Source organism: Rhamphochromis longiceps, linkage group LG9, assembly GCF_057381845.1.
Source record: "Rhamphochromis longiceps isolate RC_006_pf linkage group LG9, R_longiceps_female_GT1.1, whole genome shotgun sequence".
Lineage (NCBI taxonomy): Eukaryota > Metazoa > Chordata > Actinopteri > Cichliformes > Cichlidae > Rhamphochromis > Rhamphochromis longiceps.
This window is the reverse complement of record NC_140565.1, coordinates 29,901,434-29,921,678: the sequence shown is the minus strand read 5'-3', so window position 1 is coordinate 29,921,678 and position 20,245 is coordinate 29,901,434. Positions and strand designations below refer to the sequence as shown.

The following is a 20,245-nucleotide window of genomic DNA, read 5'->3' as shown; positions in this document are numbered from 1 at the left end:
GAACCTGTCCATTAAACCCTCCTGATGATGCGTTTATTTCAATACTTCAGTCTTCCCACAGATGCATTACTCTCCAGTGTGTCACCCAAACAACATATTTTCTCTTTGGCCTTTTCAGCTGAAATGAGTCTTTTTCCCTTCTTTTTTGAAAGAGGTAAAGCACAGTCTCGCTCTGCAGAGATGATGTTTTAATACGTCAAACCAAGGTTGTCAGTCTCTGCTTAATTGCACTGATTCATCTTTTGTTTGGTACTTTAATTCGGTGCAATCTTGTGGGTGTTATGCTTCACTACAGAAAAACAAACAGATTCAGGATTCAAAACTGGCTGAGAAGGCTTACGAAAAATATGTTTTATTAATATGGAGCACACACCAAAAGACAGATTTTCAATGTCGGGGGCTTAACCTGGTTAAATCACTATGCCATACACATGACCTGCTCTGGAGCGATCCAGCCATCCATTTTCTTCCACTTATTAAATTCAGGGTCACAGGTGGGCTCGACTCTATCCCAGCTATCATGGGTAGAGATGCAGGGGAAGACCCGAGACAGGTTGCCAGTTTATTGCAGGGATGACACAGAGAGACAGACAACCACTTGCGCTCATGGACAATTTAGAATTGCCAGTTAACCTAACCCACAGCGTTCGCATTATGAGAGGAACATGGAGTACATGCAAAATCCAAACCCCACACAGAAGGACCCAAGCCAGTAGATTTTAACCCAGGACCTTCTTGCTGTAAAGCTATAACACAACACTGCCAAATCTTCTCAAGAGCCATTTAAGATTAAAGTCAAACATATTTTCACAGATGGTCCAGACTGATATAAATTTTCATCTTAGGAACCATAAAGGCCAAAGCTTGATCCTTTAGTCTTGCTCTTCCCCTCTTCGAGAAGAGGGTATAGGAGGAAACATTCGGTGCATAAATCCTGCGTTCCACTGCAGATGTGGAAAACTGGTATTTCTATTAAGACTTCTTTGCAATCCACCAAAAGGGCACACGTACACACGTGCCCCCATCCACAGACAGACACACAGATACTCACATTATCATGTGATGATAACATTTACATCACTAGCATCCAAGTGGACCCTAGCAGACTCATGTATGCAGAAAATCTAGCACACCTATTATGCAAGCTGGTGAAGGCAACACAGAAGACATCATTTTGTCTGCAGGGAGGACTGCACTGAAGCTCACTCTTCAGCTTAGGCACCAGTCACAAAGATGTAGAGACTGGTTGCTGACCACCGGTATCCACTGGTAGCTAGGAAAAAATCCTTAACCATTTCCAGGTGGCTGCTGGAGGTTGCTAGCAGATGCTATGAAATCCGCTGCTAAAGCCCTCTTTACATAGGCCTGGCGACTAGACAATGATCTCTGTTAAGCACCGGTTGGAAGAGGAAAAATGTATACTCCCGTACTGGTTGCAGAAGGTTGTTTATTGTTCCTAGGTGACACTGGTCAAAGGTACTGACAGCAGCCTGCCATCATCACCTGTGGTTTGTACGAAAGATGTTATCCAGAGTTGCATTGCACTTTTTAATGTTTCAGCCCATCTAAGCAGTAGGTGAGTGAGTGTTTGTAGAGTCGTATCTTCCATCTAAACTACAAGGGACCACATCGCTCTCTTTGCAGCCAGCAAGCACCAGGAACTACTCGCCAATTCATCAAGAAAAATACATGGAGGTTGCCAGGGGGCTGCTGACCAGATTCTTGGCCCTTCATAAGTGCTCTCCACCAAGTTTCATACTTTTGTTGGGCTTCTTATTTTAACTATTGAGATTTTTTTGACTATTCCCTAAGATTTTTTTGTGCTCCTTAGCAGCTCCAGTCCTGTCATTTGATTGTTTTTAGCAAATTTTAGAAAATGAAAAGTGAATTTGAAAGTAGAGTTAATTTAATTTCACCTCTCAACAGTAATGAGTCTGTGCACCTTACTATCAATTTGTAGAGTAATTAAGCTTTGCTTTTCTGTCGTGCAATTCCTCGGGTGGTGTTTTTGGTCTCCTTCCTATTCTTTTAATATTGCACAGTACAATTACATGTTCAAGTTAATATGAAAGTCTCTGTGCTGTGTGAAGCACTTCTGTGAGTAGAAACCAACTGAGCTATAATTTGACTGCATAATTTCTATTTTCTGCAGCAGGACTTGAGCCCCTTAGAAGAAATAAGAGTCTGCATGTTGATTGGATGTTGCCCATTCTTTAATTTAAAAAAAAATACCAACCCTAGTCTCAAAGTCTCTGCTTCTATTATGTTATAAGAGCTCCTTTTAATCTGAAAGGATGTCCAGTTCTTCACTTCTGCAGCAGCTCTTTTGAAGTATCATCCGGCACACTCATTTCCTCTGCTTGTGTTACCATAAATAATGTGATAAATTACCAGCAGTGACCAGCAGTCAAAGCATAGATGCCCAGAGCTTCTTCTCTAATCATCCAAGGAATGTAATTCTCCATCTCCTGGGTCTGGGTCTCCTCCCACTTAGACATGCACACAACACCTCAGTTAGGAGGAACCCAGGAGGCTTAAAGCAATTGCCCAAACCACCTCAACTGGCTCCTTTCAATGTGGAAGAGCAGCGGCTGTACTCTGAGCCCCTCCCGATTGTGTGAGTACGTAATCTCTAAGGGAGAGTTCAGCTGTCTTTTGAATGAAGCTCATTTCCATCACTACCCAAAGCTCATAACCACAGGTATGAATGTAGATGGAGTGGTAAATCTACAGTTTTGCTTTCAGGCTCTGTTCACTCCACTCTTTCCACACTTGTGCTCAAGACCTTGAAGTTCTTAAATGCAAGCTGGCCTCAGACTTGGAGGCGCTCGGATTGTGGTCCCACTAGGGGTAAAACCACAACCATGGCAGCATGATCTTTTCCTCATATTTTATGTGATACTTTGGATCCCTGCAGGCCAGTGAAGAGTATTAGGCTTATGAAACAGAGGCTTTAAGTATTTCGAAATATATATGTGAGTGCATGTGTGTGTGTGTGTGTGTGTGTGTGTGTGTGTGTGTGTGTGTGTGTGTGTGTGTGTGTGTGTGTGTGTGTGTGTGTAGTAAAACTGTGTAAATTAGTAAAAACAAAGTTTACCTGAGGAGAAGGCATCCCACACAGTCTAGCAGCAAATGCAAAATCCCCTTTTTCTGTGATTTTATGAGTGAAAAATATGTATGAAAACATGTCAGACAGGGTGGTTGTGTTGCAGCTTCCTGCAGATGAAGAAAATCTGCTTTTGTATTTTAAAGAAAGGAGAGTGAAGCTGGAGAAAGGCAGAGAATATTAATGCCGCCTGAGGCAGCCTGAAGTGAATCTGAATGGAGCTCTGCTGACCATCAGACACCTCAGAGGAAAACCAAGAAGGCTGGTGAAAATGTCCTCCTCTCCCTTTAATGTCTCTGTCTCTTTCATCTCTGCCACGTATGGTGAGGTTACGTGAGGTCGCTTGAAGGACAATCCACTCGACAATATGAACGTATGATGATTTTTAGCTTATATTTTCTTTAGCTTTTTGGGCCATTTTTTTGTGATAATTGCAGTCAGACAGTCAAGTCTAGGCTTCAGTTTTGGTGAGTGAAATTCTATTTTATTAGTTCATATCTTAGCACTAGCATCTCCAGCCCAGCCTCCTGTCCTTTTGTCATTGCCACTGTCTCCAAACCATCCATCACAGCAGGTCTCACTACCATCTGACAAATATTTCTTATCCCTTTCACTTCTGTTGAAAAACTACTTCTGACACTCGTCTCCACCCTCCCTGCACTCTCTTCTTCATGTTACTTCTGCACAGTCCGTTGTTTTGAATGGTTGACCTCTGGTATTTAAACTCTTCCACTTTCTCTACCCCTCCTCCTCTTCACTGTCTTCCTCTCATTCACATACATGTATTCTCTCTTACTGACTTTCATTCTTCCACCTGCTCCCTACTCTCACTACAAATCACAGTGTTGTCTGGAAACATCATACTCCACAGAGACTCCTGCCTGACCTCATCTGTCACCCTATCCATCATCACTGCAAACAAGAAGGGGCTCAGAGTCGCTCCCTGATGTAATCCCACCTCCACCTTGAACCCATCTGTCACTCCTATCCATTTATACCATCAAATAGTTTAATAATGAAGTTTTCATTCATAAGGTTCTGTCTAGAAAAAAAAGTTGACCAAAATTCTAATATTTTGAAATGCACTGTCTGAAGCCATCGGGTGACATCGCGGCAGCTACGTCCATCTTTTATACTGTGTATTCCTGTTACTTTATAGGTGTTTGTGTTGTGCAAACAGTTTAGACACTGGCAATCTGCAGGTGTATTTGCATACTAGTAGCAGCTACTGCTATATTTCTAAAAGCATGTGCACACATGTGCACACATGCAACCCAAAATGAGGGGAATTTTTAATACATCTTTAAAACTTGTTTCAGTTTCAGGTTTCAGCAGATTTGAGTAACCTGGCTGCAGATATTTGCTCCCTTTTTGCCATGAGAGCACTGGCGAGGCGGACATCATCACTGGATTTTGAGAGATGAGGTCTCTCTGGCTCAGAGCTGAAGCTGAACTGATTAAATACTGAGATGCTACTATTTCCACGACTGATTCGGTGCTGTTATATTATAATCATTTTAAAAATACAAAGTAATAATCCTGGCTTTGCCCTGTGGACTTGTGGAAGTTTGGAGGATGGTTTTTCACATTTTTTCTAGTATTTCAGAAGTAAAGAAAATATTTACCTGTCTGTCCAACCAGCATTCTTGAGTTGTTTTTTTACATTGGATCCCCCATGCTAGGAGATTAGTGGTCAGAGCAGAATGTGCGTGTTTCCTCTTAACAAGCTGTGTGGGTTTGTACACCTTCACCTTGTTCTTTCACATTAATTCACATAGCAACAGGCTGTCCATAAAATCACAGCAGAGGTCACAGCAACGTTATTGCGCAGGGAGGTTAACAAGTAGGCTGTGACCCTTGTATTCAGCCCAACATCTCCAGAGACACACTGAGATCAATACAGAGCACCAGTTTAAGAGGCTTCTCTCAGAACAATACACGAGAAGTTCAACTGGCTGAGGCCAGATTGTCCCTCAGGTTCTTTAAGTGTAGAAGAACAGACTGACCGTAAGAAATAAATGTACGATGATACACTGCAGACTCAGTCATTCATTCTGGAAAGAAAACAGGTTTCCATGGTAATGTTTCCCGAAGTTATTGCAATGAAATTTCAGGGGGGGAAAGAAACCCTCTGCTGCCCTCTAGGGGAGTTAAAGCAAAAGTACATGGGAATAAATGTAAAGATGGCCCTGCTTTCTTTATTTCACAAAAAAGAAGCTGTGGTAAACAGGATCAGAATCGGGGTCACATTTAGTAGCCAAAGAAAGCAAAGACACATACATCCTTTCCTGATGTACAGTAGAAACAAGATGAAGCACCATGAAACATGGAGCACATTAAAGAAACATCTATAAAGAGAGCATCAGCCTGCATTTACCAGTAATCATGTTCACAAGTTAAAGCCCCCATAAAAATTACAAAATACACCAACCTGTCCCTGTTTACATGTACTAGTGCATCTCTAAAGACTGAAAATCAAGGTCCATGACTCTGGAGGAAGAGTTGGAAGCCAGAGAATGGATCCAATGTGTTTGAAGGTGATGGTCTGGGGATCCTCATCATCAGCTGGTGTTGGTGGCAGTTGGTTCACCCTTTTTAATCAAGTCCAAAGTCAACTTGTCTACTAGAGGATTTTAGAGCACTTCCCATTGCTGGCAGGCTTCATGAAGATTTTGTTTTTCCAGCAGGACTTAGCACCCTCCCACCGACCCAAACCTACTACCAAATATTTTACTGCTCATGGTTTTACTGCCCTTTACTGGCCAGCCAACTCTCCGGACCTGATCTCCACAGATAATATGAGAAGCATAGTCAAGAGGAAGATGAGAAACATCAAAATAGAGATGAGCTGAAGGCACCTATCAAAGCAACATAATAATAATTTCGTTTTTGGCTTATCTTGGGAAACATTCAAATCTTTTATAATAATCAGGCAGGCTGGTCTGAGTATTTCAGAGAAATCATCAAAGAAAATGGTCCAAGAAAGAGAAAATGTCCAGTGAGTGGGTGTTCTCTGATTGAAAATGCCTTGTTGATGCCAGATTTCATTATGACCAGTTTCTAGATGACAGGAAGCCAACAGTAACTCAAATAACCACTTCTTACAACGAAGCTAGGCAGAAGAGCACCTCTGAATACACAACATCAGGCTTACCAAAACTGAACAGCAGGAGATTGGAAACAAAAAAAAGTTGTCTTGTGATTCAGATCTGACTTTGACATAAACATCATAAAAACACTGATCATTCCTGCCTTGTATCAACAGTTCATGCTACTGCTGGTAGTGTATGGGGATAATATCTTGGCACACTGTAAACCTAGCTGAGCATTCTATGAGTAATGATGCTGACCATGTCCATCCCTGTATGACCGCAGTGTAGCCATTTTGTGATGGCTGCTTCCTGTAGGATAACTTATCGTGTCACAAAACTCAAATAATATCAAACTGGTTTCTTGAACAAGGACAATGAGTTCACTGTACCCAAATGGTCTCAATCCAATAGAGCACTTTTGGGACTTGGTGTGAATAGATCACGGATGTGTAGCTGGTAAATCTGAAGCAACTGTGTGATGCTATGGACCAAAATCTCTGAGAAATGTTTTCAGAACTTTGTTGAATCAATGCCATGAAGAATTAAACCAGTTCTCATTAGTTAGTAGCAATGTGTACTTAGTGATGTGTGTGTATTTTCTGTTCATGATCAATGTTTAAATGGTATATATATTTAGTAGGCTGTATGTGGGCCATGAGCTAAAAATGATGGCCTAGACTTTGTGCCTATTTAAAGGCAAGACTGGGTCTAGCAGACATAGTTCAGGTTTAAATTACGCACCACACACGTTTCCTAAAAGTAATCTCATTTTGTGTCGCAAGCATAAATGTTAATTTTATAAGCCACAGACAGACCAAGTCTAAGTCTCGAAATGGTTCTAAAATGCGAAAAACGTATTTATTCATTAATTTATTTGTGTGCTACCACGACGCCGTTAGGAACCCACCAAAACTATAAAGTTCTATTGGACAACCCCAAATCCATGAATTCGATTGGTTCATCTGTGTCCGTCTCCTTAAACGTCCCGACCTGAAACACGGGCACCTCGAAAGCGTGACCAGGTAGCTAGCCGTATTGCATAGCTTCTACTAACAAATATTTAAAATATAATAATAACAATATAGTACCAACATTTAGAATTTCTGGATTTTTTTGACCAACAGGAATGACACACTTTTGTTGTTAGCCCTCCTCGATTTGAAGGTAACTTCATACATCCTGACATGATGCTGTTGCTGCTAACTTGCTAACATTACCGTCTATCCAACCTTAGCATAGGATAATAATGCTCTTAAATTAGAGTATTCGCTTCTCCTTTAACCTTTACGTTACGCCGGCTGCTGCTGGTTATTTTCTGCGTTTTATGTTTGTATTGGTTAGGTGGAGTTCGTAATTGCAAGTAGCTCGTTTAACGGTGCTCAGCTGTGAAAACCTTTACTATCTCTTAGCCTTTATTTGGCTTTTTATAAGACGCTAACGCTATTTTAAGTTTCAAAATCATTATATCAAGCTCAGAGTTCCGTATATGTACAACAATATTAGATTTCAATATACGCATTTGCGTCGATTAACACATTAGGGGAATAAAGTGCTGGTCACAAATCTACGACTTTCGTTTGTCCGTCCAGAGATTGAGCTTGAGCGAGATTGTTCATGTAGAGAAAGGGCAATTTAAAAACAACCATTGTGTGACAGTGTATTTGATGCACCGACCCAACCTTTACTAAGCTTTTCTGATTGCTGATCCAATACTAGTGTTAAATGAATCATCACAATATTAAAGAAACTGCGAACCCGTCCTTATTTCCAGGCAGCATTAGGCTGGGCTCGAACTCTTTCCTAACTCTCTCCAATAAGCAGGAAAAAAACCTTCTAAGAATATTAATGAACGGAAGCGATATTTATTAATGAAATAATACGTAACACGAGGATCACGATACCATGAAAAAATAGCGAGGTAATATCTTATTTGTTTTTACCAGTATTATCTTTCCTGTGAAGCAAACTGGCCAAAAGAGACCCTCCCCAATGAGTAGTTTGCTCTTACAGGATGCATCACATTAATAATAATAATAATAATAATAATAATAAAATAATTACAGCAATCGAGCTGTTTGGGAACTTTAAATGGAAAGAATTTCTTTTTAACGTCCATCTGCAGCCTGACATCAGCCACCCTCGCTCTTTCTAGCCGAGAGACTTGCAGCATTTAGAGGGAAGTGTAAAGAAGAACTCGTGCACTAAATTAATTATAGTTTTAGACACAAATGATTTTGTAATATAGATTTATAATATAAAATATAACTCTACTTATAAGTTGGCGTTCTTATAGTTTAGCAGCTTATGCAGTAAATAAATTACAGTCCTGCACGGAAATTTTGGCAGTGCACAGTTTTTTGTTTGTGTCACTTCAGTTTTTATTTAGATTCTTTTTTGCATGTTTCTGTGATTTGGGAAAGAACAAAAACACGCGTTTCATATGTTTCAGTGACTTTTATTGGCAACAAAATCAAATTGATGCAAAAAAAATGTAAACTGTTGAACCACCTTCTTCATAACTTCTGGATTTCTCTGTGGCATGTTGGATATCGGCTTATGAGCCAAATCCTGACTGATGGCATTTCCTGCCTTATCAATGCTTGAACTTGAAAGTTTTTTTTGGGCTTCTGCTTTTCCGCCCATGATGAGTAAAGACTGACTAAAACTGTCTTTAAGAAAAACATCTTCTTCCATTGATCCAGAAGCAGTTTGGTGCTCCATGTCACTAGGCTAAATTGATGAGGGCTTGGAGATCATGAATTTACCATTTTGGGTCCATGACCATGAAACTCTCCATACTGTAATCTGATCGAGAATCTGGGGCTAGTCCTGTTCTTTAAACAAATCTGATTTATTTGCCAATCAAAGTATTTAAAACTAATGACAATACTAATGACTGTTTTTCACTTTATCAAAGAGATCTAAAAAAAAAGAAATAAATCTAAATAATCAAAATAAAAAACTGACTTGTCAAAGTGTGCAACACAAATGTTGTGCTGAAACTTCTGGCCGTCACTACACTTTGTGAGCCAATACTAGTGGCCAATAAAAGTCTGATTTTCTGGTCTGATGTTTATTTTGGGCGGAACAAATGTTTTTTTTTGAATACTTAAATTTGAAAAAGTCCAATGGTTCCCGAAAGCATCAACTCTGTGCTTTTTCAGTGATCTTCGGGGTCGTTACACTAATCCCAGGCAGGGATACGATACTACTACTAATAAAAGTGCAGAGTCGCTGCTTTCAGGAACCACTGGAATTATTTCAATTGAGCAAATAGTTCAGGAGTTACACATGTTTGAAACAACCTGTCTGACGCCAGCGACAGGTTAGGCTTTAGAGGCTGAAACCTGTGAGTGGAAACTAAAGCTTTCATGTCAGTCGATTGATTTTCAGATGTGTCTCATTCGCAGGTGGATGTCAGTTGTGTTGACCCGATTGTCTTCTTTTGTCCACAGCCATGTCTTTCCATCAGGATCGTGGGGGTCCCCGGGGAGGAGTGCCTCCTGGCCAGCACGGTGCCAACCAGAACTACAGACCCACCAACATAAGGCCGCCCCCTCCCCAGCCTCCAGTTCCTTCCTACCGTTACGATTCGCAGACTGCCCCCTACATGCCTCCACACCCTGACTTCATGCAGTATCCACCACCAGTTCAATCCCAAACTTCCAATTCTCTTAACCAGTGCCCAGTGCGCCCACCTTTCTCGAAGCCCCCCACCCGACAAGGCTTCCCTGAACCGCCACCTAACTTTCCACCTCCTCCCTTACCCGGCTCCGCAGGTGGTCCCGCTCCAAGGGCGCAGGTGTCTGCTCAAAATGCCTACCACCCTTACATGATGCCTCCTGTGCCCCCACCGCCGCTACCACACCCCCCAATGCCTCCCCCCATGGCCTCTCAATCAATGAACTACCACGCTCCGTACTCCATGAACTACCCCCATCCTCCTCACCCTCCATTCCCTCCTCCTACCTTCAGCTCCAGCTACACCCAAAGCAACACCCAGTTTCAAGCAGACCACAGCATCAGGCATGGGGGGCAGTACAAGTACGAGAAGCCCATGGACAGCAGGAGGTCCCCAGAAAGAGGGTATCGGCACGATGATCACAGGCGGAAGTGCTTTGGCTATGGAGGCCACGGCGACAGGCACAAAATGGAATTTCCTGGAGAGAGGAAGGACCGCGGGAGAAGTCCAGACAGGCGCAGCAGGCAAGAGGGTGGGCGGTATAGGTCTGAATACGACAGAGGCCGGACTCCCCCCAGACACAGGAGCAGGGATCGCAGCAGGTACACAGACGACGCTCTGCCAAATGAAATCAATCAGTGAAATGATTTCCTTTTAACTGCTCTGTCTGTTCACAGAGAGCGGTATCGGCACAGAGACAGTCGGAGATCCCAGTCACCCGACAGGCACAGAAAGAGGCCTCGAAGGTACACGTGTTGCTTTGTTTGGCTTAATGCAGCTGTTGTGAAATAGTACTCATCGATAAACCTTTTAAATCTGTAATAGACAAAGTTTAAGGTCACAAAGAAAAATCCTTGGTTTTGAAAGAAAAGCGTTCATAGTTGTTTTTTAACCAGCATTTCACACATCAGTACAGAAGATGTTTTCAGATTATATAGAGAGAAGAAATTATGCTTTTTCTTTCCTTGAATCATAGAAAAAAATCTCTGCCATTGCTTTACTTCCTGTTTTGACTGCAACAAACGTTTTATTACTCCAGCACTGTTTGAGAGTGTCCTGAAGGTGTTTATTGATTTGAAAACATGTTTCACATTTTTAAAATGTGCCATGGCGGCTCTTTTTTTGCTTCTCATCCGTAAACACTCTGCATACTCTTTCACGTGATTCACTTTATTTTGAAAAGTCTCTACAGGATCTTGAGCTTTATTGTGAAAGGTTTATGTAGAAAATAAACAAGCAGACACGCATGGTGTTACCCTCGTTGTTGCTAACCACAACGCATAAAAACAGGCGCTTGTCCGTCCGTAGTGTGGTTATATTAAATATAAGATAAAGAGAGAACTTTAAGAAATTAATATAGCCACTACAGTGACCTTTAAAACGATGAAAAAATATTGCCGTAAACAGTTTATTTTGCGACACCACAAAACAAATGATTGCGTAATAGGAAACGATAGACGTTTTTATATCGTCATCTGATACATATCGTTATATCGAACAGCCCTACCTAAGATTTCAAAGCAAGAGACTGTGCACAAGAGAGGTGAAGGAAGGGCTGAGTGGATAGAGGTGATTTGCAACAGAAGGATGGCAGCAAAAGTAAAGGGGAGTTTTACAAGATGACAAAAAGACAGAGAGCAGAGCTGAAGATGCTCAGATTATCATTGGGAGTGACCAGAATAGACAGGATTAGAAATGAGTGTATCAGAGGGACCGCTCGGGTTGAGCGGTTTGGAGGCTCACAGGGTTTGGACTTGTGCAGAGGAGGGAAAGTGGATGTACTGGACAAAGGATGTTGAAGATGGAGCTGTCAAGCAGGAGGAAAAGAGACAGACCTCAGTAAAGATTCATGGATATCTACTTTAAATCAAAGTCATGATACCTAAGATCAAAACCTGAAGGCACCATACTGGTAATGAATCATGTCAAAAAACCTCTGTGGCAGAAAAAACTGGTTTCTTGAGCAGTGGCTCTATTTAGACAGAGGTCATTTTTCAAGCAAAGGAAAGTAGTATCATACAAACAGTTTAACTTATTAATTTCTTGCCGTTTTCTAGTATTAATATATTTTCTTTGATATAATGAGCAAGTGTAAACATGAGACCTCAACTCAGATTTATCCTCATGTCTCATGTTGACTTTTCCTTTTCGTATGTAGCCGGTCAACGAGCAGAGACAGGAAACGTGGTCGCTGGGAGGAGGAGAGGGACAGGAGGTCAGAGAGCTCCTCGGGGCTGAGCAGAGAGCGCAGCTTCTCCGCCATAAGGAGCAGAGACTCTGATGAAGCCTTCAGCGACAGAGACCGAGAGCGGGAGAGAGAGAGGGAACGGGACAGGGAGCGAGAAAAAGTGAAGGAGAAGGGCGATGACGAGAAAGAAGAGGAAGACCTGCTGAAACCTGCCTGGATTCGGTGCACCCACGCAGAGAACTACTATTCCAATGACCCCATGGACCAAGTGGTACTGTTATCTTTCTTTTTTCATAAAGCTAACATTTGCTAAATTCCTGATTTGTAACTCTAACAATATATTTGTCTTTCTTGCCTGAACAAGGGGACAGTAGTTCAGTGGTTATATTACATTCTTAAAAGGAAACTTTGTGAATCTTCTTTCTGCCATTACACTAATTTTGTTTGCAGTGGTGTTAAAGAATAGCTTTTGAAAGATGTGCCCACCCCAAGTAGGCTTGCAACAGACTAATAACAAGAAACCAGAGCAAAAGGAGTACCATAAATTATAAATACTTAAGAAATAATTTGACCTGCTGTCCTTTCTAAGCTTTAGAAACCAGTTCAATAAGCTTATCAACACCAAAACTATTAAATACCCATTTTATTCTGTCATCATTGCCACACCATCCATCTGTCTATTTTCTGTTGGTTGGACCATAGGGTCTAAGCAGTCTAAGCAGATAAGCTCAGCCCTTCTCCCCACTGGCCACCTCCTCATGTTCAGACCGAGCAAGCCGTTTCCCTCTGGTTCATACTGTTCCCAGTAGAAAAAGGTAGTCCCCAGTTGCAGCACTTTCCAGCACCCCACCCAGTGTCTTTAAGAAGGCCGGCTTCCCTGGACGTTTGTTCACAGCATACACGAGGGTAAACCCACAGTTTCTCACTGAGGACGACTACAGACTGGAACAGAGTCCAGCCCCTTTCCAGAGGACCTGTTCCATAGCTCAAGCTGTCCATTGAAGTGAGTCAGACTATATCTAGCCGGTATCTCTAAACCTCACGCACTAAGGCTGAGTCAAACAAATGATGAACGCACAGAGATGTGGTGCAGAATATGCCATGAAAATCCCACTCTAGCGGACAAAAACAGTGCCTTTCATATGTACGCTAACGCTTGTTGCAACTTCTTATCTGGTGCGCGTCTTTTATTTTGACAGCGAATGCTCACCTGCGGACCACTTATGTGCACCCCTGCATATATCGATACATTCCATATCCTCTTGAAGACCCAACATAGCAGAACATTTATGAACACCTAACAAAAGCGTGCATATCTGTAGTTATGCACTTACATGTGTTGTGAGTAAATAAAGTACCATAGATCTTTATGTATTTTTACTTCGTATATTTACTTGTGATATTTTTTGGATTGGTGGCTTTGTAGCAGTATGTTTTTCAGTCAGTCAGTTAAGCTGACACTCAAATAACATCTTATTGCCACTTTTTCTTCTTTTAGCAAATCCTTCTCAAATGCTTTTCTGAAGTCTTTGGATCTTGTAGATACTGACACCTACTTTTTCTCCTCTCTCCTCGCTGACCTTTATCCGTAGTCTCTAATGCTTGGTGGCCTCAGCTCCTTTCTCTCCCCACATATTACACATTCTGGCAGACACTTGACCTGTCCTTAAAGGAAAACTGAAGTGATATTAAATGTCAAGCGGGAACCCAACTTTACTTGTAAGCATCCTTCACAAACAGATTTAGCTCTCCTGTGTCTCTGTTATGACAGAGAGGATGTTACCTTTGGGTGTCAATTACTGTAGCTGTGCCAGATGTGTGTAGAACTGCACTTACACTGTGATTACACTTCACAGTGGTCCAAGCTTTGTAATAATTTAAGATACATTTCTATTGGAAAGCAGATCATTTTCTCTTTTAAAGGCATAAGTATGTTTTGCAGTTTTGTTTGTGACATTGTTATACCACCTAACTTCACATTTTGTCTTGATCAATAGACTGTTAGTGTGAGTATATTAAAGAAACTCAAATATAGTTGTGCTTAAGTTTTAAAAAGTCAGTGTGCATCCTGGAGGCCTGTGGGTTTGAGACTGACCGTGTAATCCCAGAATCCTCCTGATTAGAGTCCAGCTGGGGTTCTTTGTTGCATGTCATCCCCTCTGGCTCAGTCCTCATTTCCTCTTTGCTCAGAACCGTCTCCAGTGAAAGCATAAAAAAACACACAAAAGTAAACATAGTTTTAGTTCTGGCAGCCCACAAAATCAAGCTCAGCTACAATCCCACCAGACCATCTCATCTCAATGCCAACCTTCATCAGCTGGTGCATCCTGTCAGCATGTCTTGTATAGAGTGCACAGTCTAAAATTCAACTGACAGAATAGTCTGATATTTCTATGTGATTTTATTATATTTTTAATAATAAAAAGGTTTCCTTCCATCAGTTGTCATTGTTCTCCTACAACTTTACATCCATCTGCACATCCATCCATTTTCTGCTGTTTCTGAGGGTTTGGGTTGTGGGGGCAGGAGTCTGAGTAAGATGCCCAGGCCTTCTTCTTCCCAGCCACCTCCTCCATCTTTTCTGGGCAATATTGCGGCATTTTTAAGCCAGCATAGAGATGTGATTCTCCAGTGTGTCCTGGGTCTGCCCCAAAACACCTACACTGGGAGGTCCTCAGTGGGCGTTTACATCAAATGGCCAAACTGGCTCCTTTCAATGTGGAGCACTAGCAGTTCTACTTCAAGCCCTTCAGCCTGTCTCTATGGCAGGAGCAGACACATATGGAGAAAGCTCGTGTCCACCGCTTATTCCCATAATCTCATTCTTTTGGTCTCTATCTAAAGCTCTTGGCTATAGGCGAGAGTAAAATGTAGAATTTTAACCGATAGCTTTCACGGCCTGCTCTCTTTTCAATACAACAAACCAATACCTCAACTTGGGGCAGCAGTTCCACACTTTTCCAGTTGAGAACCATGATCTCAGACTTGGAGGTCCTAATTCTCATCCCGTCTGCTCTACACTTGGCTACAGTCTGTTACAGTATGAAGTGGAGGTCTACTCACAATGATGCCAATAGAACCACATCATCTACAAAACAGGGCAAATGATCCAGAGACCACCAGACAGCATTTCATATGAACTGGCCCATTGGTATAATATTTAATGGAAAGATATCACCCCAACCGGTTGCGGCAGATGTCCACCCCTCCCTGAGCCTGGTTTTGCCCACTGTCACCAAAGTGCTTGCTCATAGGGGGTCATATGATGGGTTTTTCTCTGTATGTATTATTGTAGGACCTACCTTACAATATAAAGCGACTTGAGGCGACTGATGTTGTGATTTAGCGCTGTATAAATAGTTTACAGTATAAACAGTCAGTGTATCAGTATAAAATATACAGGAATACTTGTATGACTACCACCCCAACCTCAGTTCTTTTAGATTCGGTTGCTTGAGGGTTAATTAGAGATGCATTATCTTAGGCTTCACTTAAGAGTGGGAGCTACATGAGGCATACTGCACTATAAATAATAATAATAATCAATGAGCACAGGAGGAAATTATAATTTTCTTTCGACTAAAGTGGCTCTGACTGAAATATCCATTAAATATTAAAATGTTAGTTTGACTAAAAGATCCTGGAATCCTTTCTCAGTCTACAACTTTTCCATTTAACTTTCAGCAGTTGAACAAACTTGGCTTGTTGCATTTGAACTGCTGTATTTCAGGGAGACTCTACAGTGGTGGGAACGAGTAAACTGCGTGATCTGTACGAGCGCTTTGAGGAAGAGCTGGGAAACAGACAGGAGCGAGCCAAGGCTGCTCGACCCAAATGGGAGCCGCCCAAGACCAAACTGGACGAGGACCCAGGTTAGTTGTGCTATTTTTATATTTTAGCTTTAACCTCAGTCTTTAAACTTAATTCTGTAAAGGAGACCTATTATGCTCATTTCAAGCTCCACATTTTGTTCTGATTGGCTGCCCTTTGTCAGAGGAAGATTTGAACAGCAAGTAGGCGGGGCTTATTTACCTGAGATGGCCATATAAGGAATTTCCTATCTAAATGACATCATATAGGGCCAAGAGTATAAAAAAACTTGCTGAAACTGAGTGTTTAGAGCCATCTAAGACAGAGAATTTTACATACACTGCCCTCATCATTTGTAACTGGCAATGTTTAATATCTGCTGTTGTGACTGTATGTATGTATGATCGTCTTTAAATAAACCCTTGGCCTGCACATACTTGTGTTACCAAATAAAAGCCATCAGCTAAAACATCTGTTGACAACCTTTTTTATTGATATGGGGAAAAAAAGCTTGCTATCTTCTCAGCAGTGCATTGGGGCGAGACAGAGATTAAGTTATGTTTCTGATTTTATCTGCAGGGCTGTCAGCCCGATTGTCTATTTCACCAGCGCAATAATATAAATCTCACTCAGGGAGATCCAATTTGCTAAATATGCTGCTCTGGGCGCCGACTTCACAATCAAACACTCGAGTTAAAGTGCTGATAAGAATTAAAGACTCTGCTTAGCTAAGGGCCACAAACCATTCAGCAGAATGGTAATTATAATCCTCATTTTGGTTTGAGGTTTGTTTTCGGTGAGGGAGAATGACAAGTGAGAGAGGAGGAGAGAAAACACAAGTGCCAGATGTCAACTTTGGCAAGTGCACCCTGCTTTTAATCTCACGGATGCATTAAAGACTGCAACTGGCATGAAAATTGGAAATTGTTATGAACAACAGTGTTTAGACAACGAAACCACCACAGTTAGCTGTTAGTCATGCTAAACTCTATTTGTTTGCATAATGAAAGATTAAGCAAGTGCAAATTGGGTAACAGATCTTAAGGTTTGCTGTGTCATCTACACAGCCAGGGTGAGTATTCCTCCTCAAGAGTTGGCAGAGCCCGAGCGCGCAGTTTTAAAGCATTTTGACAGATTACTTTACTTTACTTTGACTCTGCCTTGTGAGTGTAATACTTTGCGAGGGCACAGCTGAGCAGAGGAGCTTAACCACTCGACCAGCTCCGGCTCGCCGAATTAGTTTTAATCGTTAGCCGCGTAGCATTCACATGATTAAAGACCTTCTTGCACTGTGGTTTCAGATGACAGCAGCAGCGACTCAGACTGTGAGTCAGAAGGCGAAGGAACCACCTGCTCCAGCAGCTCTGACTCAGAGGTTTTTGATGTCATCGCTGAGATCAAAAGGAAGAAAGCTCACCCCGACCGGCTGCACGAGGAGCTCTGGTACAATGACCCCGGGGAGGTTAGTGTGTCTTAACAAAAGGATGCCGAGGATAGATTGTTCTATCTTCTGTGTATACCTCTTGAATTCATGCCCGACAAAGTATTAAATCATACGGAATATCTCAATCTGAAAGCATTCCTGAAATACTGGAAGACATACTGTCGATGTGAGAACGATAAGGCAGCTGCACAGACAGGCTGAAACCTTTAACCAAAACATTTGGTTTTTTGACAACAGCTGACTTTATATTCATTTTTGAATCAATGATTTTAAAAGTTAAAGTAAATCAATCAAATAACATTTTTTTTACACGTGCACTACAGCCCAGAACTTTCAAAGACATCACCCCGCAGAGAAACAAGTGAGAATGCAGATGTCCCCTGCAGCCAGAACAGACATTAAATGGTCCTTAACCTGCCAGCTCTCTAGATCAAAGTCCTTGTGATTTATGCCTATGTGATAACTGATGATGTTAACTCTCCTGCCCCCCTGTACTCTCTACCCAGGAAGAACCCTCTCCAAAACCAAACAGACTATTTCCAGCGCTTAGATGTAATCTGATGTGCTGGCTCCTGCTGTGCAATGTGAAATTGACTTGATACTGGCCCTGCATTTTGAATAAAAGCAGGAAAACTGCAGAGACCTCACTTTGCGTTAGACCAGAGACATTATAAGAAAAGCACTCAAGTAATCCTGAATTAAAACCTCAAGCAGAATTTTGCATCAGCAAAATATGACTTTGCAATCTCAGTTTTTTTTTAATCTGTCAGATTTAACTAAGTCTACACATACGTTTATGTATGTCTCACTTAACGAAATAAATTCATCAGACAACATAAATAATATATTATATTTTTTAGGAAATAACAGTAATTTCGTTTTAACATCACACTTCCATATTTTAGTTACTAAATGTGTGAATTACTAAGTTATTATTGGTGTTTTTCCTCCATTTAACTGGTATTTATTTATATAAAAAGATTGAATATCCAATCCATGAGCCATCATCACAATACTCAGAGGTCAGACTCCACCTGGTTTTGATCTTGGCCTTCATTGATCTCAGTGACATACTTTTATGTGTGTTTCGACCAGTTGTCATAATCCGTGCACAGACATCGAAGCATGTCAAACACCTGCCAAACCACTGTTTTTATGGTGCCGTAACACTAGGTGTCTCCAACAACACATTTTCCTGACACATGCACTCGCAGTTCCACACAGGCTGGACCCGTTTTGCTTGTAGAAGTCTTTAAATTCTTTGTGGCATAAATTCAACAAGGTGCTCAAAACATTCCTCAGATTTTGATCTATATTTACATGATGGCATCACACAGTTGCTGCAGAGTTTTTGGTGGCACATGCGTGATGTGAAACCCCCATTCCACCACAGCTCTATTAGATGGAGATCTGGTGACTGTGGAGGGCATTTGAGTACACTGTTGTTTTCAAGAAACCAGTTTGAGAGGATCTCAGCTTTGTGACATGACACATTATGTTGCTGAAAGCAGCCATAAGAAGGTGGGTACACTGTGGTCATCATGGGATACCAAGAAAATATCCCACACACTAGTACACCACCACCACCCTGAACTGAAACAAGGGAAGATGGATCCATGCTTTCCTGTTTCATTCAATTTAGAACCGTCCAAATGTTGCAGCAGAAATTGAGATTCATCGGGCTAGACAGACTCATCAAAGTTAGACAACAGTCTTCTGTTGTCTAACTTTGATGAGTCTGTATGAATTGTAGCCTTAGTTTCCTGTTCGTCGCTGACAGGAGCGGGGCACCTGGTGTAGGCTTCTGCTGCTGTAGCCCATCTGCTTCAAGGTTCGACATGTGCTCTTCTGAAAACGTTGGTTAAAAGGAGGCGTTATTTAAGTTACTGATGTACTCTTGTCAACTCACTGAGCTGCTGCTCAGTGGATAGTTTGTCTGTTGAGACCATTCTCTGTAAACACTGTAGGTGGTCGTGTAGGTAAATCCCAGTAGATGCGCAGTTTCTGAAATACTTGGACCAGCCTGCCTTTTCTTCCTCATTCTGGTGGCTGGTTTGAACTTCACCGGAGGATCTTGACCATGTCTTAATGCCTAAGTGCACTGAGTTGCTGCCATCTCACTGGCTCACTAGGTGTTTGCATAACAAGCAGTAGAACAGTTATGCTCTACTGCTTGTAACCTTCTCACAGGTAACTTTATATACCATATAAAGTTACCTGTGAGAGTATATACTAGTTTTAAGACAGTAGATAAACTGCTGTCCAGTAAAGCCTGACTTATTTCTGCCACGTGTATTACAACAGCATGGCTCTGTAATCAAAGAGTAGAAGAAGAACGAGTAGAAGAAAGCTTGTCAAAAAGGCTGTAGGGCATCCATATGATCATTGCAGTCCAGTATTCATCTGTGTTAGATCCACATAGGTAAAATAAATACTGACTTTAAATAATCCAATAAAGAAGAAAGAAACCGTACCAGCTATGCTGTTGGAACTGAGGATAATCTGCACATTACTTAACTCCACAACAGACTTCAAACTCGATAAGACTGCAAAAAACATTTGAAAAAAGCAGAATGTAAGAGTTGATTGTTGTGGCCATAAATATCTAGTGTAGCTACAGTAAGGACTCCATTTCTTCCCTGTTGGCTTCTAAAGTCTTTTTGTAAATATCTGAAACCACTAACAGCACATACAACCAAAGTCCTTCTATAAAGAAGTCTTCAAACTCAGCAGCCAGCAGAGCCTCTGGGCATTTATTTTGAAGCTGCTGTCTACATAAATGTGAAAAGAGCCATAACTTTTATTTCAGTGGGACATAAAAAAACAGATATATAGACTCACCTGCCAAATCTAACAATCTGCTTTTCCACCTGCAGGTTGGACTTCTAGTATCCACAGAAAGAGTAACACAATCCTACAGCTT

General features: G+C 41.5%; 1 protein-coding gene across 3 annotated transcripts in view; it reads left to right on the top strand.

Moving 5' to 3' along the window:
• The first annotated feature begins 7,163 nt into the window (after positions 1–7,163).
• The window catches only part of drosha (drosha ribonuclease III), a 136,570-nt gene continuing 123,488 nt past the window's right edge, over positions 7,164–20,245 (top strand). The window contains exons 1-7 of one of the 3 annotated variants that reach the window (XM_085419186.1): positions 7,184–7,220; positions 7,323–7,362; positions 9,654–10,482; positions 10,558–10,626; positions 12,039–12,339; positions 15,799–15,940; positions 17,180–17,340. In XM_085419186.1, coding sequence (XP_085275312.1) covers positions 9,656–10,482; positions 10,558–10,626; positions 12,039–12,339; positions 15,799–15,940; positions 17,180–17,340 — 1,500 coding nt within the window. In that variant the 5' untranslated portion in view covers positions 7,184–7,220; positions 7,323–7,362; positions 9,654–9,655. Of the gene's footprint in view, positions 7,363–9,653; positions 10,483–10,557; positions 10,627–12,038; positions 12,340–15,798; positions 15,941–17,179; positions 17,341–20,245 lie in introns of all 3 variants that reach the window. The other 2 variants (XM_085419187.1, XM_085419188.1) reach the window with 2 other exon arrangements.